The following is a 24,943-nucleotide window of genomic DNA, read 5'->3' on the forward strand; positions in this document are numbered from 1 at the left end:
GCGACTACGCAAACATAAAGAATTGGTAATTCTGCGTCGTCAGAAAATAGGACCGACACGTGACGCTTCAACCACTGCTAATGCCACCGTTACGCCTGGATCCCGTCCGGCACCACAGGTCAACCAAGCTGTTTGGACAGCAGTTTTAGATCAACTTGCTCAGCTAACGTTACTCATTCAGAATTGCCTGCATCATGGCTAATTCTCTGCAGCAGCTGTCACAGGATGGAATTCTTCAGTGGAATTGTCGGGGCCTAAACTCCAAGTTAGGAGAGATTAAAACCAAGCTTCAATACAATAAGCTACATGTGTGGGCACTGCTTATTCAAGAGCATAATAAGCTATGCTCCCTAACCAATTTTAATGGGTACCATAACCCATCTATTAGAGATAGACGTGCTACTACAATGGCTTCAGCTCCCGGAAAAGCTGCAGTTTATATATCATCGCAAATTGCTCACACAGTGATTGACCTGGAGCCATGGTGTAGTGGTAATCAAGAAGTTGTCGGGGTCCTGACACGACCAGTGAAGACTCCTGTCATTCTAGTGTCATTCTACGCCAGACCGCAGCGCACACATTTGAACTTGGGGTGGATAGCCCATCTCCGGTCTACGTACCCGGGAATTCCTATTCTCGTGGGTGGAGACTTCAATGCCCCACATACAGAATGGGGGTACAAGTACAACTCCCGAAGAGGATACCAAGTTAAAAACATCATGAGCGATGCCACTTTTACACTGCTGAACCATCATGCTGTGGCTACCTGTACTGTACCCGCAGTATCTAGAACAAACGCCCCAGACCTCACGTGGTGGTTGGGTCCTGGAATGCCGCAGTGGCGGGTGGAACCAGATACATGGGGCAGTGATCATATGCCAATAATAATTGGTTTGCACAGAACGTGCATAAAGAAAATTCGACGACGAGTAACAGTCACGCATTGGGATAAGTTTCGGGAATCATCGACTGATAAAGTACCCTCAGAGCCCTCAGAAATTCTTCCCGCTTTGAAAGAACTGCTACGGAGGAACACCACTGTAACCACAGTTGACGAGGAACAACCTCAACCGGACCTCACCCTTTTGCAACTTTGGGCAAAGCGACGTCAGGCAGAATTGTATGCGTCGAGAAATCCCGATGCACCAGGTAGCCGTGCACGTGCTAACCATATAGCGGCGAAGGCGCGTCAGCACGAAAAGCAACTTTCTCGAAGACGATGGTATGAGTGGTGCGAGAATCTTGGATCGGGCATTGGAAACAGAGCACTTTGGCGCACGTTCCGGTCAATGGAACGCGGTCATAAGCAACCTGACCCTGCAGCGAGCGTTAGGTTAGCGATGCAGAGTTCGCCGCATCAATTTGCAGAACACGCTGCTAGAGCGTTTTTCCCGAAATACGATCAAGCGTCACCTATAAACTGCCCCGAAATTGATGAGTGTGACACAACTTCCATATCCGATATATCCAGCCCTTTCACCATGGCCGAACTAATAGCGGCGATTGAAACTTCGAAGAAACGAACAACACCTGGTCCCGATGGTATTCCTTATGAGGTTTTCAAGAACATGGAAGGAGCAGCTCTCGACGCACTTCTTCAGGCTATTAATAAAGTATGGGAGACTGGAAACGTTCCACCTGATTGGAAGCACTCAATTGTTGTCGCGATTCCGAAACCAGGAAAGTGTCCAAATAGCCTGCAATCTTTACGCCCAATTTCACTAACCTCAACTGTCTGCAAACTCGCTGAAAAGATGCTGGCCACACGAGTTTCCTGGTGGCTTGAACGCCACGATAAATATCATCCTGCTCAAATTGGATTCCGTTCTTACTTGGGAACTGAAGATGGACTTTCTATCTTATCAGACGATGTTTTACAGGTTTCTCCACACAGTCACGCTGTGCGCACGGTAGTAGCAACAGACATAACGAAAGCTTATGACAATATAGACCATGAAATCATTATATCCAACCTCATCGACCTGGGACTTCCACTGCGGGTGATAAGATTCATCTACTCATTCCTTCAGAATCGCACATTTGCGATTAGAGTAGATGGAAGGCAAGAAGGATACTTCACATCGAACAGAGGAGTCCCACAAGGTTCGGTTCTGGCTCCTCTTCTCTTCAACGTTGCTCTAATACCTCTAGCCTGGCAACTACATCGGATTCCAGATGTGAGGTTCTTAATCTATGCAGATGACGTCACTTTGTGGTCCGTGCATAAAGATATATCTAGACAAACTCAACAGCTTCAAGAAGCCCTTGATGTGCTGAACAACTACGCTCGGAAAGCAGGATTGGACATTTCCGCCCAAAAATCATGCTATGTTGTGGTGGCCAACAAGAAAGGACGCACAAGAATCACGCAGCACCCCTTTACATTTAGACTCGGCGCAGTGACAATCCCTGAGGCTTCTGAGGTCCGCATACTGGGTCTCGATATTCACCAATCCGGCAGTGGTGCACACTGGCTCCGTAAAACCAGACAGAGTTCGACAAAAACACTTCACCTTATTCGTCGCATTGCAGCAAAAGCAGCTGGAGCTCGTACTGACGTAGCTCGACGGTTGGTGCGTGCAGTCTTGCAGCCACGAATTTTATATCAAGCACAATTTCAACGGCTGACGTTGGCACAGCTAGCACAGTTGGAGACGATTAATCGCGATGCTATGCGCACAATCACAGCACTGCCCCGCATCACTCCGATACCAGCCCTACAGGAACATGCCCAGCTCAACACAATTGCAGAGCTAATTTTGCAACGTGAAAAAGCACGTGAAATAAAAAAGCAACTTATTCCGGCTGTCGCTGCGCTGCATGCTCAATTTCACCGCGGCTCTCGGATTGACAATCAGCCCTGTCCAATGCCTCCCTGGGAATTCACCAGCATCACAACTAATAGGCCAACGAAGTTACGACGCAGCGATGCAACAGGTACTATTGACGAACACAACATCGTCGATGCATCATGCGTTAACACCTGCAAAGTCTATACGGATGCTGCCATTCTCCCAGACGGCGGAAGGACATCATTCCTGAGTACAACGCATAATTTCATCAGCGGCCACCAGCGCTATTTATCTACGGAAGCCAGCGCTCTAGTAATGGAACTTCAAGCCATCCACGACGCTATGCAAGATGCGACATCTAAGCTGCCTACCATCAAGCAACTAGACATCTTCACGGATTCTTTAGCGGCTATTCAGGAACTCAAGAAGGTCGATAAGGCGATGGAAATCTGCGAGAGAATACACACTATGAATAGTAAGACAGCTACTTGCGTCAAGGTACACTGGATTCAAGGCCATTCAGCGAACCCTCACAACATTGCTGCTGACCAGCAGGCACACTGCCCTCCTAATCCTGATCCTCCACCTATTCCCCTCCCACCCCAACCCCGTAACTCGCTGCGAGCCCGTAAAAATGTTCTCCGGCAGGACACACGCGCTCTTATCCCACCGTGTGTCTGCTCCCTCCCCCTTCACCTTACTAGGGCGGAGGAAGTTGTGCTTAGGAGGCTTCGGGCCGGGGTGGCCCTTACACCGGCTGTTGTCTCAAGGTGGAACTGGTCGCATTTACCACTGGGTGCTACGTGTCCATACTGCTCCGTTCCTGTGGTGGAATCAGATGCATACCACCTAATATGGACATGTACGGGCTTACAATCGGAACGCTCGCGTCACCTACTGCAAGCCGGCCTCCGCTACAGTGTGACAACCAGCTATGACCGCTGGATACATGATAACAAATTTCACAAAACACTGCTTCAATTCATACACAACACAGGCCTCACAGCACACATATAATACACATATACGCTCCAACAATTATGCCTTAAGGGCAAGCCTTCATCGCAATAAAAAAAAAAAAAATGCCTATTTTCAGCCTGTATGCTTGTGGTGGGCACCAAGACCACAAAAAACAGAGCTTTTGATTTCTAAATTCTGACACTTCTGTGGCCAAATGTGCTTAAGATTATCTGGCTAGGTTGCAACGTTACACGAGCAGATAGTGTCCAACATCATGAACACTGGAATAAGGTAAAACTAGTTCAGTCTGTTTTTATTCTGAATTTGCCATTAGCCCTCTGTGAATAGTCAATCCCAAGCCTTTTGCAAGCAATGAAAGAATTTTCTGACCAATCGAAAGGGCTAATGGTGGATTCGGTATAAAAAAGATCCAACCAGGTGTATGTTTTTCCAACCAAATCAAAATCTTGCAGGGCACCTGAAACTGATTACCATTATGGCAAAGCTCTGTGGGGCACTTATTATTCATGTTGGGATAAAATCCAAACATATTAGTGCAATGAGTGTAAAAAAAAACAATAATCAAGCAAAAACGTCAATTTAAATTGCGGAGGCTTCTTTGAAAAGACCATAGTTAAGAAAACACTTTTCAATGCCAGATGAAATATTGCTTGTTTCTTTTGAACAAAATTGCAAACTGGTTGTTTAATACTAGATGCGTAAGCCATGAAGTCGAAACGTCCAATTTAGGTATATTCAAAATGTGGTTAACTACCACGCTTAGTGTAATGCACCCAGAAAATATTTGACAGACAATAAAATGTTTACCTATCTACTTCAGTGTCATTAAAGTTTCACAATGCATGAAAAAAGAATGTGCAATCATTTTTTTAATTGGCCTAATTTGAAGAGCATAGAAGCCTTTTGTAGATATGAGGGGCATTCCGAAAGCAAGTTTCGTCATTTATTTTCCCATGAAAACTTTACTGCCAAAAAAAAAAAAAACCACCACGACACCATGAAATGTAGACCTCGCACTATTTTCCAAACAGTCATCACCGACACCGAAATCAAAAGAGGATTAGCGACTACTTATTTACATAAAAGGCTGAATTTCAATACAATGCATTTTCAGTATAACGAAGCAAATTGCCAATTTTACCTACTTCGTTATATTGAGGTTTAACTGTATTCATTTTCTAAGTATCCGATGAAATGCATTGATGTTCCAGTTATTTTTGTGCTTCAATGAATATAAGTGTTTCCTTAAAAAAATGTAACTGGAACGTTAATGCATTTCATCTCACACTTTGAAAATTATTTTGAAACTGGTGCAGTCCTGAGAATTTGTTCCAAGTGAATACGCCTCGCGAAATTCACCAGCTATAATTCATAGATTGAAATAGTGGCCACAATGTTGATATTTAAAAAGATAAGTAACATACTAATTAATTATGTAGGTATTTTGATTTCTCTGAGAAGTAATGGCCACCTGATTCAGCAATTTAGATCAAGGATTAAAACTAATCTGCCACAGGCAATTTTTCAAAATTTGGTGCAGCTTTAAAAGAAAGACCCTGTATGTTCTATTGCCTCATCCCCTTCCAGCCAACCACCTTGTGCTGAAACTATAAACGTCTGTTCTAAGCTAGTCTTATTACTCAAGGAGTTCAGCTGTTTCCAAAATTTTGTAGCTGCTTTTCTATTCCTTCTTTACTTCTGACATACATTGCGTCCCCTTTCTCTTCACCTTCTCATTATTTAAAGCGATGCTTCCCTTCTACAGTTTAAGAAGTTATACCATTTTCCATCTACACCAGCTTCTGGTTCATCTCTCTCAGCTCCTGGAGGCTACCCGACATTTCTCTACGCCTTTCTTAACGTCCACATTCCACTAGCTCTTGGGTTAGAGTCTTGCTTTCTCTTCGGGCCTGACTCGTACCTTTACAAACTCTACCTCAAATAGTCCTGTTAAATTTGTGTATGTCCACTCTGCTTTGGCACCCTCAGAAATTGCTTCCTCAATTGGTGTGGTTGCTATTTCCCTTTGCTTTACCGAGTAAAAAAATGCCATCTCGTTGTTCCTCCGGTCTTTCCTAGATTTGTTTCTCTTCCAAAACTCAGCTTGACATGCTTGTGATCACTACCTATACTTCTGGAGCCATATTCATCTATGTTTATTACCCCTAGCCTATCATACATCCTATGCGACATAAGCGCATATTCAATCGACTGCAGGCTCCCGACCTCCCATGTTATGTGCCCTTCACTCTTCTCAGTACTTTTACATACAGCTAAGGCATGCTTTTCACAAATATCCAGCAGTATGTTGCCTGTTGAACCTGTATACCCGTCCATGTCATATGTGCGCATTCATGTCTCCTAGTGTAATTATCTAGCACCCTCCTCCCAGCTCATTAATGTTACTTGCTATGCATTCTACCATTTTATCGTTTTCCTCTTTGGCATTTGCTTCTGTCTACAGGTATATACACAACCAAGGAGTGTCTGCTCCCCTGCCACTTTCCCTTTTAGCCATAAATGTTCCTTGCATTCCTGTTTGCCAATTCATACTTTTATGAATGAAAACCCCAATTACCCCCTTTCTGCTGCCCTCTGTTCTATTGCAATACTCCTGTGCATAGTCAGGTTCACAGGGCAGTTGCTCCATGTCCCCAAGATGCATCTTCATAGGCCCGCATACCACCAACTCCTGCTTTAGCTGCTCGTCTATTTCCTTTGACTTCAGCCTATTTCCTGCCACTTTGCATGCTAATATGTCCCATGTCTGAATTACCTTGGCACTGATGCTTACATCTATTTCTTCTCTTACCAACTCTACTACGTTCCTTGATTTTAGTGCCTCTCCGGGTTCAGCTTTGTATTCACTGGTGGCCTCCGGGCTTTGTGTCACCCCCCAAAAATCTGCTGCTCGGTGGCCCATCCTACTACCCACCCTCCTGCCTGTGGCACGACTGTATTGAATCCTATCCTGTGCTAAAGGGTGGGAGCCAGGCTTGTATGCGTCCCAGTTTACTTCCATCACTCCATACCCAGGTCGTTGGCTCAGAGCCCTAATGACACGGTTAGCATCAACCACAATCCTTTCCATCATGCTAGACTGTCCCTGGACCTCTGGGATTGTGCATATGGTCACATACACCTTTGAAGTGGCCTCACTAAGGTTATGCAACCGAACCTCGAACTGTCTCTTGAGGTTCTGGCTCCTTCCCTTCGGCACATTGTTGAGACCAGCATGAATAATGATGAGGTTTTTGTCCTCCAAGTTGTCCCCTACCACCTCCTGCGCTTTGGCCATTGCATCCACCATTCACTCCCTGACTGGGCCTCCAGTCTGCTTTCACTCTTGCTAAGACGCCCTCCTCAACCCTCAGCTTGTTGGAGTCTCCCACCACCTTCTTCAATGAAATCGTTCGCCTCCAGTTTACGCTAGCTGGCCCTCCACCCCGCTATATGCCACTGTCATGCAGAAACAGGCCCACTGCCACTACGTCTTGCACTGCCCCACATGAAGCCTGCTGCATTACTTCATTGCAGCGTTGTGGAGCCCCGTGCTGCCGCCAGCTCCCATCTGCAGTTCCACGGCTTCTAGGCGTCTTTTCGTGCCTGTCCCTCGGTTCTCATTAAACGCCTCTGCCCGAGACTCTGCCCTGTCCTCGCCCTCCACCTGACATTGCTCCAAACCGTGAATATGCACCACCCGCACAACTAGCACCTCCACCCGCTCTTTGCATAAAGTTTCAGTGGATTCCAGGACATTGTGGCTTACATGCAAATGAGCTCGCTGACGCGGAGGCAAACATGGCCCACATTAATGCCACGCCAGTGTCCATCCCATTTTCATGAGCAGACACTAATGCCCTGGTGTACAGACTTCTGCGAGATAATACTGCAGTATATTGGGCTTCGCCAGGTCCATTGTCATCACCCCCTTCACAAACTCGACCCAGAGATTAAAATACGGATACCACCAAACATGAAAAGGTGTAATGCAAGCTTGCTGCATAGATTACAACTAGGTGTGGCCTTCACCCGGCGCTACCTACATCTCATTGGCCCGGCAGACAGTCCTAATTGTGAGGAATGCGGTATTCCTGCGATGACAGAACACCTCTTGTGCATCTGTCCGCGATTTGATGCACAGAGAAAACTGCTGACAGGCATGTTGTCAAAATTTGTCGTAGCACAATTAGCTGAAAAGATTTTATTGGTACCTTCGCCTGACCCTCGTCATCAGCGTGATAGTCTGAAAGCTCAACAAATTTTTGTATGATAGCAGACTGGACAAGAGACTGAAGAGTCTTGGAGCGTGCAAGATTTTCACCACCATCTTCATCCTCATACCCAACGTCTTCCCTATTCTTCCTGTCTGCACCCTTTCCCCTTCCTCAAACGCCGAGCAGCAGGTCAGAACATTGATTCAGGCCGACCTCTCAGCTTTTCTATCACAATAAATACCTCTCTCTCCACCCACTCTTCCAGCTTCTACGCAGCGTGCCTCCAACCAGGAGGCGTGCTTTGAAAACGCATGACCTTCATGCATGACCTTCATGGCTTCCAAAATCCACTCTAGGCGCTCCCTCACTCATCTCAAAGGCTCATAGTTGCAGTTGTAATGGAGCGAGGCGCATGCTGCTGTGTGCCCAGTTTTGTCGCGCTTCCGAGCTTTGGCACTTCGTATGCGTCCTCATTTTAACACGACCGGGTTCGAAGTGTTTGCTGTAGAGAACAATGATCGAAAAAAATTTCGGTATATCTGGAAGCAGTTTCCATAGGGATGGCCAGAAAATCATAATTGCACTGAAATGTGGCCGTCATAACTGAGATCATTGTAAGTGGGTTCGACTGTAATTGATGTGCTGACAGCTTCTTTTCCTACGCAGGAGTGCTGGACATTTAGATTTCGCCGCACTGTCCCATAGCTCTTATTGCATTTTCCACGTAAGTGCTGAACACGTGGAGCAGAAATTCATACGGGCATGGTCCCTTTTCGGTGGTGCAACACGAGCTTCATTCTTAGTTGCAGATTTGGTTTATGCCGCATAGCTGTCCTATAGTAGCAAATGAAGACGCATTATTACAACCGGGCTTTAACAGTGTAACAGTATGCATTAGTGCCACAGCCATGGCAGCTCTGAGCTGTACTGAGCTACGTCCAGCAGCTTCCTCTATCTATGGCCTCTGAATGTTGTTGCCCAAGTGTGTGATAGCGTGACCCACTGGTCTTGTTACACAAATGAAAACTGTCTGTAAAAACCACATGTTTCAATTGGCTACAACACAGGTGCTGTGCAGCATCAACTCATCAAAATAAAAATAATACTGATCTGCGATGAACGAAGGCCTTTGGTTTGTCGTTAGCATGTATCCTATGTGCCAGGTTCACCCTGTCACTACCATATTTCACCATAACATACAAGATGTTTCATGTACGGCAAGCTCTGTGTATAAATAATTGTATTGTGGTAGGAGGTCATGCTGGCTTGCATCCTACGGGGCAAGCTTGCACTCACGTTGAGCCAGAAGCCACTGCTACACATAATTTACTAATCAATTTCTTTAATATCATCACATAGTAGTGACGGTCAAGGACACAGTAGCAAAACTGTGAATGACAAAACAAGCCCTTTATTGGGCAAACCTGTGCCCACAAAAAGCAGGCTAAGCTAAAGCACAACAGTGGTGAGCATAGTCGGCGATCAGCGAAATGTGATCTGCGGGTCAAGCGTGTTGGCCTTTATACGTACTCGCTGACGCCCACATGCCTCCAAGAAACTACTACACAATTTTCGACACGCCTACAGTCAGATTATACAAGGTTCGTTGACAACAGATGATGGATAGAATCCTCGATAACATTCGCGAAACTTCGAATACACACAGGCTCATCCTGTGCCGAGCCATAATGTTTAGCATTTGTTAGCCGGTGAAATGTGGTCACTGGATACAGATAAAGAATTATGCATGTCAATATAGTGATTGAAAACTGAATTATCCTGCAGGAAAGCTCAATCGCAGTGCTGCAGACAACCTAAGAACTTTGTGGAAGAACCAAGCTACAAGAATTTCCAATTTCAGCAATTTAATCAATTATTCTCCATGACTTTACTCAATAAAATGAAAAACTCCCCGACTTTGCCTGGTTGGTAAACAACCTTAACAGCGTAGCTGTGTGTAATAACCACAGAGTTCAATTTTAAGCATGCTAAATTAAAATCATCACTAGTATATCATGCTTACTCGAATGTAGGCCAATCATTTTTTTAGACAACACAAAATATATATATGGAAGTTGCGGGGGAAGGACCGGTTGAATTAGATTTGAGGGTGTAGTTTACCCGCAACCATCTTGCAGCCACAATATTTTAGGCCCTATATTGCAGCTGGCATCCCACACCATCCATAGTTGAATAGTCGGCGCAGTTGGCACCAGTACTTACCTTGGTGGCAAAGCGGAGCGAGTTGATTGTCTCATTAATATTCTCTTCACGTGGCGAAACGTTGAGGAGCATCAATGTCTTGCTATTGCCACCCAGGCTGTCCATCAGCAAGTGCGTCAGCTTAGAGTTCCGGTATGGCACATGGTCAGCCTGCAGGTCAAAGGCAAAAGAACCCGTCAGGGTCACCACACCTGAGTCTCAACAGTTCAACACTGCGTCTTTAAACAAGAGGCAATATTGTTTTAAGGGGAGATATGGGGCTAAAATCACAATTTTTGTCAGAAACATGCATTTTCTAATTTTGCTTGTTTCGAATTTCTAAGCGTATAAAGAAGCTCCTTGCCAAGTTTGGTTATTATCTGCGCGACAGGAGAGAAGAAAATTAGCTTTCTTTTTAACCGCAGATTCAAGAATTTTGGGATGGCTGATAAATTTTGATCAGCTTGCACTTTTTGGGCTAATTGGCCCTTTTAGGGAAAACTATCGTTTCGAAACTAAAGGCGAATGCTGTCACCAAAATTGTTTCTAGGCCAACAATTTCTAAGGAGTAAGACTATGGACACCTTGAATTTCTGAACTGCTCCTATAAAGAAAAAGGTAGACATTCCGGATCACAGTACCAAAAAAAAAGAAGATAGTTTTCAAGTAACGCAGATTCTAAAGAAGGAGGCATGAAATTGGAAAAAGATGCCCCTAACTTGTAATATAGGGCATATAGAAGAAAGTTATTCAGAAAAACCTCATCTGACGTTATAATTTTTAAAATGAGAGTTTTCTCAAGGTTAAACACTAATTTATTCGATGGGACATACATGACATTCTATTTGTGCTAGGGTAATCAAATTTGCTACGCGTTCTAATGACTAGGAGACAAAGCCTCCTGCCATTTTAACAAAATTCGGCATGTTGGTTCAAAAGCTGACTTTTCAGCCTCGCATCCTCCCTTAGCAACTTTAACATGACCGACAAAATTCAGGCCGCTGTTGGCTGTATATGCTTGGACGTGTGTGGTGAGAAGTTACGCAAAAGCAGAGATTTTAGAAAGCAATTGTATACCAAAAGTGATCACTCGATAATAGCGCTTTAGCATGCTGTGTGATATCTCATCTCGCAAGTCTTGCCGATATCTCACGTCCACTCAATTATACGGTAGGGCTCTTTTTTAACGTCCCAATGCTAAACAGTTAGCTACGAAGGGCACCAGAGCAGGGCACAAGGTCATTATTTCTAATGAGATATTGTACTCTTTATTAGTAAGGTTATTGTTCTTTTGTCATTATAAACGTAAATAGCGTTCAGCATCATCAATTTTCCATGTGACCTCTGGCCTGGATTTCAAATTTTTACCGGTATTTTCGAATGCACGGCGGCACGGACTCATTCGTTCGTACACTTAGGCTGGTTGTTTCTTGGTTGCTAAAACTATTTCATTGCACTTCAATGTCTCGCATTATTTAACTTGGGGTGAAATGACGCATTTGCGAGCGGACATGTAAGCCCGAAAGTTGGGTATCGGTCGTGAGCCGTTCGGAACACGTCTGCATCGAAACAGGAGATGGATTCTGCTGCGGCTGACAACGGCAATAATGGTGAATCATTTAACACCGCTGCTTGAATCGTTGTATAATATTTGTCTCATTAAATTGCAGATGGAGGCAAGTTAACTAACTAGATCTTGCATTACATAGGGGCAGTCAGTACCCTCCATTGCTGCTTCCTAAATAAACCTTTCGTTGCGAGGCCGTCGTTATACACGCACAATCAGGAAAGGAAAAGCGATATCGGAATGAGAGTCACATTTTTCATTTTATTGTAGCCGTGGCCATAGGTGACTGAGTAGCCTTATCAATACTATATATATAAAACATTTGAGTCTGCCAGCAACTTGTTTCGTCCACAAAACCGAATAATCCTTTGGTAAAATGAAGTGAAAGTACAAAATTAAATGTATTAAACAGTTGCAAGCATGATAATTCACCCACATTCCGTAGTTGTTGGTTCCAAATGTTCTTGCTGTTCAGTTTGGTTCACTGTAGGGAATTTATCTTTGCAGTAATGAAGCGGTGCATCACGTTCGTGCGGAAAAATAATGCATCAGTTCTAATAGCTTCATGACTTTTATGCATTTGTTTGTGGAACCAGCAGTGTGACCTCTTCTAGTGCATAAATGAGGACACAAATGTTCTCATTTGTGATCTTAACCCTTTGAGGGTCAATGACAACTATACAGCACTGCACAAAGCCCAGAATGGTGGATGCTGTATATTTACAGTGCCATCTGTATATCAAAAAAGCGCACCTATTTCCTAACTTTTTCTTTTCTGGCATGTGCTGCCACTATGTGGGAATACAGGGAATTTTTTTGTCACACCTCCCCCTCTCTCTTGTCGTTGCATGGTTTCTTTTAGAGCTAGTTTGCTCCGGTGTGTCTATACACTACCGCTCGCGCGTTGGCGCGCGAGTGGTAGTATATAGTTTGGGTTTTGTTCCACGGGTGGTTTAGACTTCTTGTGCTTGCAAAACTGATGTCTATCACATCGTTACTAATCACTCAAAGGGCGACCGCCTGTTTCTTGCTCGTTTAGTGCTCACAGGGGTGCGCATAGGAAGGATGCCGCCGTGCATGTGTTTCCTTTTCCTTATTTTTCTTTTTGGAGACGCACGAAAACTAATTGCCTCTGGTTGGCAATAAGATTCAAAAAAAATTAAATTATGGGGTTTTACGTGCCAAAACCACTTTCTGGTTATGAGGCACGCCATAGTGGAGGACTCCGGAAATTTAGACCACCTGGTGTTCTTTAACGTGCGCCTAAATCTGAGTTGGCAATGAAGATTAGAAGTTTGTCACACATTTTGCTTTTAAACAGTCGCACAACCCCACAGTTTTCTTAAGTGTGCTCACCTATGCAGTTCGATTACGCTATGGACGTAAATATTACAGTAGTAGCAGAAACATGATTTGAGAGGTGTAAAATCGAGTGCGCATTTCTAAGCCTTGAACTATGTGTATAATGCATCAACTTTTTTTATTCTTTTATTTCCTTTTTTAATTGTTATTATTCATGAATAAACAGTACCACCTGCAAATGCTACCTACGGTAGTGGGGACAGTGCAAAAGAAGAGACGGGAAGGCCGAGAAGGAAGAAGTGCGCACGCAACCCCGGCCCGCTCCCAGGAGGGGTCTGTGGCACGAGTGAGAAACACCCAGCACCTCCACCAGTTTATCACGTGTCTCCAAAAAGGACTGGATACGTTTAATGCGGACAGCTGGCGTCTGAAAAACAATGGCGACAGAATCAGGCTATCAAGCGGGCCAGTGGTAGCAGGTGCACTTCTTCCTTCTTGGCCTTCCTGTCCCCACAACTGCCCCCACAACTGCAGGTGGCAATATATACCAACACAATATTTTTTTCCCTTTACGGTCACCCTAGAAAAATCAGTAATTTTTTTTAATAGGTTCCTCAGAAGAATTGTAATCTGCAATAAAAAAAATCGACCCTGGGCGGTCGCACATGGCGAAAAAAAATCGACCCTCAAAGGGTTAATACTTAAGCTGTTGACATGCATTGCAGATAGGCAGACGTCAATTTTATGGACAGTGGCAATATTCATTTACCATGCTGCTGAAGCACCCTAGAACAAACCGTTAACAAAAGAAAAATCAGACATCCACCCATTCGTAGCAATTGCTACTAGGGAAATCCGTACGGGTTCCTCGAAAGAAAAGCCTTGCAGTTGAACAAAAATTCGTCCCCGTCCGGGACTTGAACCCGGGACCACCACCTTTCCGGAGCAGCCGTTCTACCATCTGAGCTAACCAGGCGGCTAGCAGATGACAGGGCGAAGTCGAAGTTGTCGACAACACGAAGTAAAGGCAACAGTTTCACATAATAGTTCTGGGGAAACCCGCAAGGTGGAGAGGAGTAATTACTAAAGGGAAAATCAGACATCTACCCATTCGTAGTAATTGCTACAAAGGAAACCCATACGGGTTCCTCGAAAAAAAAAAAACAAAAAAACTTTGCAGTTGAAAAAAAATTTTTCCTGGTCTGGGACTCCTACATTTGGATGTGTTTTGTAGTCGCAAACCATTACAATATATACGTCACACCTTTCTGCATTTCATATTGCCAAATTGTGCTTTTTCAATTTCTGATGCAGACAAAATTTCTGTTCCAGACATGCAGTAATGCGGACAGCACCAGTATAAAGCAACACACTCCATGTACTAAACAGAAGCTGCTGCCTGCTATAACAAGGCCGTTGTGTGGATTTTGGCTGCTACTACAAGGTAAGCGACACCTGGTAAAGAAATACATACACTTTATATATGCTGTATTGGCTTGCTAGTCTTGAGGTACATGTCATTTGTTAGGAGCAGATATGAATGTTTGTTCATATTTATGGTACAGTATAATTGCTTCGAACATGAAAGAAAACGCTACACAAGTTTGGCTAATCTGTGCTGTATCTCATGTGTCACTTTTCTGCCCCAACAGAGTCTGTGCCAAACACATCTTGGTCATCACAGGAGCTCCCATCTACACCAACAGAAAGGGGCTGGAGGCGAATTTGCAAGGCTTTTACACTACGAACAAAGAAGCGCACGCAGAAGAATTTGGATGAGATATCAAGTCTGCAGAGGGCTGTGTCAAGACTGAAAAGAGCTTCAGCCACCAGCACGGACATTTGGCCGAGTCATCCAGGTAACCCAAAAAAGACTAGAAATTATTCGTATTCAGATGCATCTGCAACTGCTGACCAAGCACGGACGGCACTGGCCAAAAGAGTTCCATTAGTTTCCCCTTAATCAGTTTCCTGGCCATATCAATTCCATTTGTGCCAAGTGTAATTTTTTTTCTATAAATCCAAGCTTTTTCACTGCCCGTTCTCGTTAGAGATCATTCATCTTCATCCAAACATAAAGGTCAACCGATTATTCGCTGATACTTAATGCCAGTCACTGTCTGGTAGCCTAACATATCTGTAGCAGTATCTTCTAGTGTATGTTGTCATGCACAATTCCTCTCCTGAAATAGCTGATGCAGCATCGGCATGGGTCTTGCATTAACCTACACACCGTGTGCTATGCACGATTTTACTTTTCTTAATGTTTTTAGCCTTCAATGCTTGCAGAGCAGAGTGGCTTTTTTCTTGAATGCAAGCTTTCACATTTTCCATATTCCTGGTCTCGATGATTGCTCTTCCTCAGTAGCATGGGTGCTTGCGCAAGCTACACTGAAGTGATCGATTGCAGAATCTGGTTTTGGTTCCCCATGTGGTTGTGGTCGCCTGTTACGTTTCTTGGTTGTGGGGGGGGAGGCCTGGTCAGTTGCGTCGGTAAGCAGTCTCTCGAGGTAAGCATTTGCTCCTGCAGTCTTGCACAGTGACAAAGACTCAGTATACACGCACAGTAAACGGTGCTCCCTGTTCTTTCCTGCTGCAGCTATGGGCAAATTGTGCTTTCGGTCTTGCTCGGCGATGATTTGCTGAGAATGGAGATAAGCATATGTGCTTACATGGTTTGAAGTGTGTGAAGTTGATAGCCACATGCTTGAAAAGGCCTGCATAAGTGGCTGCCAAATGTCATGACCATGGAACCGATTTGTCCATATTGAGACAAAGTGGGGCACCTAGCGCGAGCCACACGTTAGCGGCCCCCGAAAGAACAGAAACGTGCAGGTTGGAAAGGAGTTAAAGGGACACTAAAGGTTAATATTAGGTCAATGTGGACTGTTGAAATACCATCCCAGAAACCTCTAAATGCTTGTTTCATGCGAAGAAGAGACTTATTTTAAGAGAAAATGCGTTCTGAAGCGTCCGCGTACCTATAGCGCAGTTCAAATCGCCCGCCCTCCAAACGAGGAGTGGTGACGGCTTGGTCTCAGTGACGTTGCGCCATCGGTGAGTAAAACAGCGCCCGCAGACGGCACTAAGGCTTTTCTGCGCAAAATGCAAATGCGTGGCTAGAAACAGAGCCAAGACAGAACCGACAGCAGCGCGAAAGGGGAACTATGCTGGCTAGCGGAAGGGAAGGCGCGCGACGATACGCTGGTTCTTTATTTTATGACGCCAACTTTGACGCTCATTGCAATGTATGACCCTGACAACGACACATTGGCTCACAATGCTGGGCTCGACTTCAGCGATTTAAGCACTGATGAACGTGACCTGCTGCTGAGGGCTCACGCTGCCGGCGTCGTTGCGTACAACTACGATGGCAACTGTATGTCATGCCTGTACATATTCGCACATTTGTAGCTTTTTCTTCGTGAAAACCAAATGCCGCACTCACCGCCCCGGAGCGTCTTCGACCTGCAGTTGTTCTTGTGCTTCGGAGAATGCAGGCAAGACCGACGAACAGCACTACGGGAAAGCATTGCTTTGAAAGGCATTCCAATGACTTCAGAAAGTCAGCGTTGAACTTGTAATCCTCTGGACGAAAGTGCAGCGAGCACACTATGCAATTTCTCGACTCTTTGCAAATGCGCTGTGGCAGAGGTACGGCACTTAACCACTTCAAACAGAGAGGTTCACTCATTGGCACACAGTGATAAGTAATGTTGGATTCGCCACTGCAACTGCCCTTGGCCAAGTTCCACAGACCGTTCGCACATCCCACAGCATCACATGGATGTGGCATTCTTGCTGCTTGTTCCAAATGCAAGTTCCGCGAGCCAGCAGAAGCAGCGCAGAATGACACGATAACGAAACAACAAACTTCAAAGTGCGCGCAGCGCAGAGTCGAGCGAAAACGAAACCTTTCAACCACCCATACCACTGAAGGGCAACGTCAAAATGTTATTTTTTCTTAGAATCAAACAGAAGTAGACAAGTAGCATTTTCTTCCGTCTGATAACCTAATTAAATTATCTTTTTAATGCGAGTAGTTGAGTACTAGTGACAAATTATGATGAGGAGTACCTTCATCATCGGGCTAGTACCGGAGTGTCGCTGGGGGGTCTCAAATCGTGTCATGCATTTACCTCAATTTCTCGGTTACGAAAGCTCTGTTCGCGATTATATTGATGCCTTAGACATTCTAGAGCATTGCTTTATCACTTTATTTTAACTTCATAATAACCTTTAGTGTCCCTTCAATCTTAAAATGCCGGGCAGTCCATGTCACTGTGTAAGCTGTGGCAGCAGATGCCTGCGTCACCCGATTGCTTCGCAATGCAAGTTGCTCATCTGTAATGGCGACTGTCGCTGTAAACAGGTGGGACACTCTGTCCAATCTGTTTCCCCTGCTGGTTGTCACTCATTATCAGAGCACCACGTGTGACGAAGGCAAGCACTATGCCTGTAGGTAGGCGGCTGAATGTACTGTAAGAGGCCTGTGCCTGTGAATGCTCACTGTTGCCATATGGCTCATAGCCAATGTATAATGTATTATCTAAACCCTATGTGGTGATTGATTGCTGTTTAATTTCGCTGTTATCTCACTTGGTTATGGTCGCCGTGTTATGCTTCGCGGATATGGCGGCCTGGTCAGTTGCATTGGGAAGCAGTCTCTCGAAGTAAGCATTTGCTCCTGCCATCTGCACAGCAACATAGACTCCCAATTCACATACACCACGATTTATGCTACTTGTTCACCCTTTCCTGCTGCAGCCATGGGCAAATTGTGCCTCTGGCATTTCTCGGCCGCGATTAGGCATGAACGGAGACCAGCATATGTGCTTACGTGGTACGATGTGTATGAAGTTGATGGCCACATGGGTGGAAAGGCCCACAAAAGTGGCTGATGAAGGCAATGCCTACGAAAGCGACCTGTCCATATTAAGACAAAGTGGGACACCAAGTGTGAGCTACACATTAGCGGCCCCTGAAGGAAAAACGTGCAGGTTGGAAAGGAGTCAATACTAAAATGCCAGGTAGCCCATGTCACTGTGTAGGCTGCAGCAGCAGATGCCTGCGTCATCCAATTGCTTAGCAATGAAAGTTGCTCATCTTTAACGGTGACTGTCGCTGCAAACAGGTGGGACACTCTGTCCAATCTGCTTGCGCCGCTGGTTGTCGCTCGTTACCAGATTGCGATGTGCGACGACGACGGTGAGTCGTTTACAAGCTCACGTCAATCATTCCAGCATATCTCGACATGCAAATTTTATTTCTGCTCTTGCACGAGAATGTACACTGCTCCTCTTCTGCCAATAAAATCGCACGTTCAGTTCACTCACTTGTGGCTTATTTGCATGGGCATCAGTAGAGGCTCTTTGGTCTCCTGGCAATTAGAATGCACTAGGTACGTGGCAGCCAAAGCATTGAGGCTTGCCGCATAGCCGGCAGGGCAAGCACGGCGCATACCAGCGTATGCTACCGCTGAAGAGCTGCCATATTGGATTTCGCTCTAAAATAATGAAAACGCAATTCCACTTCCTGGTTGAGCAACGTCATCCGGCGTCCAGCTGCGTAAGTTCCATGCACTGCCGCTGCTTATTCTCGTACCACTGCGGAAGGTAGTTTCCTATCTTTAAAGATGGTTCGTTATTCTATGTGGGGCTCCTTGCATTTAACGACTCCAGGTGCATGGGCATTGCCGCGAAATCCAACCAGAGTTCGCAATGTTCGCACTGAAAGGTCAGAATGTATTTTTCATGCTTAAAGAGACAGTCTTTTTGAGCATGAAAAATACATTTTAGACAAATTCCAGAATGATTTCCAGCCCCAGGGGTTGTTTTGGTCTGCGGTGTATGACAGCACGAAAAAATTTGGGGGGGGAGGGGGCTGATGCTCCATAAGCCGTCCCCCCCCACCTTGTTATGCCCCTGATACAAACATATCAAGGGAAAGCTGCTCACACAGCATGCTGCCCGACATTCATGCTGGCTAGGCCTAACAGCGCTGCCTTGTCAGTAGAATGCAACCAAAGTTTCGGTTTTGTGCCAAGTCAACTAAATGTTTCACAGCTGCTCTATGGCTCTTGAAAACTGGTGAAACCACTCAGACAACAAAAATGAGCGTACGGTTGGCATGTGCAACGTTTGAACCGTCACAACTTGGGTTGCGGTCACCACGTTTTTGACATCGCAAACGCAGATCCGTGCAAGAAATCGAACCAGGCACCATACAGTGTGCGATACTATTTCAAATGAATGCACTGTTGTGCTAACAGGAAAAAAAAAAAAAAAAGACTTAGGAGGGCAAGTAAGAAACGATAGGTTGAGTGCTGAACCTATCATTTCTTACTTGCCCTCCTATGTCTTTTTTTCCTGTTAGCGCAACAATGTGTTCATTAGATCTCAACCTACTTGCCCAGCAACAAGTTCTACTCGAAACTATCTTGCTCGCCATTTTACACTTACTGTCGAGTTGGTAGTGATGTTGCAGGGAATTCAAAATAACCGAGCAGGTCTCAAAAATTTGTCAGCGACGTACTTTCCTTTATAGTGTTCCATTTCCTTTATTACTTTGCTTCATGGAAAGACAGTGGTTGCTCGACAATAATATTTTGACGTTCGTAAATTTACACAGATGCACACATCCTGGTCACATGCTGCGATCCTCTGATAAGTGTCTTTGTTTTGCACATGTGCAGCCTTTGAAAAATGTTTTGGTTGTGGCGTGGTACTGCTATTAGTGCAGATACTCCGGCCACTTGCATTATAAATCGTCTATGCTGTGCTTAATATTTCCACGCCCCTGCCTGCTACAAAGTTGGAGCAAACAACAAAGCTATTTTCTGTATGTGGTCTAGACAGACGCTGCTCTTGTAAACATTGCATGCGTTTGCCAATACAAGAGCAGTTATTCCATATAAAACTGTAAAAGGTGCTCAATCAGCAACTGCATGCATTTTTGCAATCTGAAAAACCCGAGAAAAGAATTTTAAAAATTTACTAACCCGGTTCGACAAGGCCAGGATGACATTGCCGAGGTTGGCAAGTGATCGATTTATGTTTTGCGCCTCTCGTAGGCGCGCCCCTTCTGACTGGGACTCAGACAGACGCTCACTGCCAGCCAAGTCCACCAAGTTCAGCCGCCCTGCATGGACAGCCAAACAATGAATCAAACACGCACCCTCCAAATGATTGTCGTCATCTGGAAATCTAACTGATATCAACTGCACTCCATTTGATACTTGGCAGGCAGCACAGCAAAACCTATGGAAGTAGAGCGGTCACAGAAGTCTCACTGCACGTTTTGCACTGCAGTTATTGATCTGCTACACTACACACAAAATAAAAACTTGACATGTTACCACTGCAACTTTTAGATGTAAAGTTGCCTAAAATAATACACTCGTGCGCCTCTTCAGCTGCAAACGCAAGCGGAGCGCCGTAGCAGCTGCTTGCAGAAACGAGTCGCTTCGCTTATTCGGTGGTAGATAGGTTCAGATTTGCAATACCTTCAACGAAATATTTACTACATATTTTGCAAAGCAAATCTGACAATTATTGTTGCATTGAATTTCACAATGTATAGTACTCATATCTTTCATACGAGACACTATATTTCTTGGTTTTTTGGTTAAACACAAGCAATTAGAAAATTATAGCCATTACAAAGTTGACCTGTATGTACGAAACACTATAGCGTCACTTCACGACTACCTAATCTTAGCTAGTATCAACCAGAATACTAGTGATGGCAGCCTTTAGACAGGGCACATGCCTACTTAGTTGAAACACATCATAATGAACAGAAATATTATGAATTATTGAATACAATTAAGTACATTTTATATATCAGTTTGGATTTTCTGAGTTTATTATAACGAAATCAGAAATGCCAGATTTAACACAATGCAACAAAGCAAAAATGTGTTCGCCAACAGCTTAAATTATGTATTCTGGTAGCAAAAACGTTAATTCTCAAAAAGGGCAACTTACAACAGTGGGGAGGGGGCAATATTTTCATGCAATCACTTTCGACGGTACTGTCGAAGGGACCAGTGCTGGATGCACTGGCGTCTATGGGTGGCAGTATTTCTGAAAGTGTACTAAGACGGCGTGCTTGGTACTGCCAGCTAAACTATTGCCAATAGACACCAGCAAGTTTGGCACTAGTTGCACAAAATCTTTCAAAAGTGAAAATATCACCAAAGGTGATCGTGCAGGAACACCATTTCAGTTTCCCGCATGTTCAATAAACCCGACATGTGAAAGTGCATACGCAGAATGTGCACATGCACTTTGGTCAGCTGCTCAGCTTGGGCCGTGCCGGCTCGTGCTGATCCTGCGTGGTCACACCAGCGGAGCCATTGCCAGTGCTGTCGCATGGTGTTGCACAGATGGCACGGTCACAATGCTCAACAGAGAGAGGGCTGCTATGTGGAAAGCGGTGCATCATGCACCTTGCCGCTTGGCAAGTAGACGGGAGACACTCCTGCTGACCTACCAGGGTCTTGCACTTTTTTCACACACACTTGATCATAACTTGTTTTTTGTTGAGGCCCACCAAGGTGGCTCAGTGGCTGTGGCATTTCCCTGCTGAGCACAAAGTCACAAGTGCCATCCAAGCCGCAGCGACCACATTGCAAAGAAAACAAAGTGCAAAAGTGCTTACGTGCCGTCCATCAAGTGCATGTTGACGAACCCCTGGTGGTACATATCCACAGGCGTCCGCAACAGTGTCCCTCATGATCTATTGTGCAGCTTCAGGATGTTAAACCTCACAATTTTTTTACCTAATTTAGTGGTGCATGTGACTATTATGCAGTGAGGTCTGACTTTGCTATATGTGCATCATTTACATCCGAAAACCCACTGGCAATAAAAAACAAGCAATGACAACACTAACCATTGCACTCAGACGCACAAGATTGGTTACCAAAACCACCACTTAAATACCCAAGCCAACGCATTGATAAACGTGGGCAGTATTCTCGGATGATCGTATGTCAAAATAACTTCACCTCAGCAATATTTTTGGTGATTAACACCACATACGTCAACAGCCAACAACATTTCCGGCTGTGTGATAAGACAGCAAGCTTCGCATTGTGCCAAGAATGCTGTCGCAGCCACCACTGGTAGACATTGATACATCTTGCACTAAACTCATGCAGAATTAAAGTAGGCATATATCACCGAAAGTGACAATCCAAGAGTACAGCACACCTTTTTTGGCCACTCCTGGAATAAAAGCACTCATTCTTCTGGTAAATCTGGTATTTGGGACTCCCAAATATTTGGACTTCTTAGCACTCAGTCATGTCCGAATTATTAGCTAGCAACTGTAACAAAGGTATTTATATGGTGGATGCAAGTTCGTTAAAACTAAGTTCAACTCTCTCTTGCCCAGCACACTTGGGAAGCCCTAATCCAGCCACTTGAAAAATATGTCTAAACATTTTCCGAAACAATGAAGGAGCTTAATCCTTACCATGACAACATAGCGATGCAAGGAGCCAACATTCGGCTGTCTAGCTTCCAGCTCGTTTCAATAAACCACTTTGCACAGCCCTATTTGCAGCAAGGGTCCAATCAGAAATAATGAAGATGTATGTGACACTTTAAACAGGTGTGTGCAAATATTAGAAAATTTCGAATGCTATTGAATATTACACTCTTAATATTTGTATTCAATTTAGACTTGGTAGTCGAACATTTTCAAATAGTCGGTTGGGTACGAATATTTGAAACAAGTCATATTTCTGACTGTACGGGAGCAAGTAGGGTTCTTGTCGCTTGTTTCTATATAATCTAAGCATATGCGTACAATCTTGTGCTGAATTTAGTTACAATTTCGTGCTGCTGGTAAAGCGTGCTCAGCCAATGGACGTCTAAGCTTCACAGAAAAACCAGTCTCTCAGTAGCAAGGGGCACAGATTCACGGTCAGCGAGGGTGCCCTTAGAACGAAATGAAAGGGCATGAACATTATTGCACAAAGGATCCAACAGCATTAATGTTCTTTCTGGGAGTATAGGTCCAATGAGCTAATCAGCAGCAATTCCTGTCCACATTGCCTCACTATGCAAATAAGCCAGCTCCATGCCGCATGCCCCTCGAAATCTATCTGCAAGTTGTTGCATGCCTGTCACTACATTTCAGCATAGAGCGACGACTGATCCCCCACGACTGGTTCTCGAATGGGGAAGGGGGGGGGGGGTGGCGACGCACAAAGCCATTTTGGGGGGTCCGTAAAACCCACGCCCCCAAAAAGTTTTTTTTTTTTTTTTTTTTTGCCGTGGCTACTGCAAGCCTTGAGGCATTCTGGTTGGGGACTGCAGAAATGTTTCCCCTTTTCCATGAGATGGTTGTAAAGATTTTGTTGCAGTTTTCTACAACATATGCAAGCATGCTTTCTGTGGGCTTGCATACTTTAAAAGAAAAGCAAACACAGAGACAGGTTGAATGTAGCTGCAGATGTGCGACTCTGCTTAAGCGTGCCCGCACCACGTATTTAGAAGCTGTCCAGATTGAAATGACGTGGCACTTATTTGGCCATTCTTTGCCAGGTAGCAGTAAAAGGCACCTGTTTGTCGTGACGCTTTGGGCAAAAGGCAACAGTCACCTGATTAGCCCTCTAGCACCATATTAACAATCACTGCTGTATAATGCGGTATATACCTCGCATTATACTGAAGTTTTTCATTTTTCTTATTTTTTTTTTACAGATGCAGTACCTAAACAAGGGCGAGTTGGTCAGATGTCCGAAACTGAAGGAAAACAACAGAAGGGCCTTGCACAACTGTGCTGCACAAGCCCTGCTTGCATGTGGCATAAGACAAAGAAAAAAGAAAAGACATTGTTCTTCCGGTTCCCTTCTAAGCAATGGCTGTAACAAACAGTACAGCACCACTTTGTTTTGGTTGGGAGTGAGCACAGCTTTTGCCTTGTTTATTTGTTACTTCTGCAGTGCCAACCCCGATGCTCAGCTTGACTGCAAATATAATGAAGTGACTGTTGGCACAGGATTAAAGCGACACTAAAGGCAAAATTTAGGTCAAGCTAAAGTGATAGATCAGCGCTTGAAAATTTCCAAGGCATCAACATTATCGCGAACAGAGCCTTAATAATAAAGAAATTGAGGTAAATGCAGGACATGATTAGAGGATCCCTCTCAACATTCCAGTACTTCCCGATGACAAAAGCCCTTCTCAGTTAAATTCTGCCACTAGTACTGAACCACTCATTGCAGAAAACATCATTGTAGTTCAAGGCAAAATAAAATGCTACTAGTCCAGTTCTATTTCACTTTTAGAAAAAAGAATTCATTGAAATAACCCCGACAACGATGCGGACAGTCGAAAGGTTTCGTTTCCTGAACTCTGCACCGCCCAAGCCTTCGCATTTCAGTACTTTCCTGATCGCATAGTGCTGCGTTGGTTGTGCAGACTCGCGAAACTCACACAAACTGCAAGTACCAAAGAATTAAACTTTCATGTGATGCCACGGGTTGCCCTAACAGCCTACGCCACTTGACCAAAAAGCAGCTGCAGCGGCGAATCCGCCGTCTGTCTTGCCTCAGCATTGCCGTTTTATTGACCGATGGTAGCAAAAGGTGGTGATGGCATATTCAATGTTACTATTCGCCTGGTTCGGTGGCGGGAGATATGAATTTTGAAAACAGTATTCAGGCCCTTCAGATGCAATTTTCATGTAAACCAAGTCTTTTCTTGGCACGAAACAAACGAGAGGTTTCTGGAATGGTATTTAAACAGTCCATATTGACTTAGTATTTGCCCTTAGTGTCCCTTTCAGTGCTCCCCCAAGTTTATGGGAATTTGTGGTATAACAATGCTAAAAGTTGAATTCTGGGGTTTTGCATGCCAAGACCA

The 24,943-nt window shown here is 44.6% G+C and overlaps 1 protein-coding gene and 1 long non-coding RNA gene across 5 annotated transcripts in view; one reads left to right on the forward strand and one right to left on the reverse strand.

Moving 5' to 3' along the window:
* LOC135913831 (kinesin-like protein KIFC1) overlaps positions 1-24,943 on the reverse strand; it is a 122,017-nt gene that overhangs the window by 5,200 nt on the left and 91,874 nt on the right. For all 4 annotated transcript variants that reach the window (XM_065446521.1, XM_065446523.1, XM_065446522.1 and 1 more), the window contains 2 exons: positions 20,062-20,201; positions 10,214-10,363 (listed from right to left, as the gene is read on the reverse strand). In XM_065446521.1, the coding sequence (XP_065302593.1) occupies positions 10,214-10,363; positions 20,062-20,201 (290 nt within the window). The remainder of the gene's footprint in view (positions 1-10,213; positions 10,364-20,061; positions 20,202-24,943) is intronic.
* LOC135913832 (uncharacterized) lies at positions 14,360-24,399 on the forward strand. Its single transcript, XR_010568123.1, has 3 exons — positions 14,360-14,505; positions 14,714-14,920; positions 23,780-24,399. It is a non-coding gene; the product is annotated as an uncharacterized lncRNA (long non-coding RNA).

Source organism: Dermacentor albipictus, chromosome 5, assembly GCF_038994185.2.
Source record: "Dermacentor albipictus isolate Rhodes 1998 colony chromosome 5, USDA_Dalb.pri_finalv2, whole genome shotgun sequence".
Taxonomy (NCBI): Eukaryota; Metazoa; Arthropoda; class Arachnida; order Ixodida; family Ixodidae; genus Dermacentor; species Dermacentor albipictus.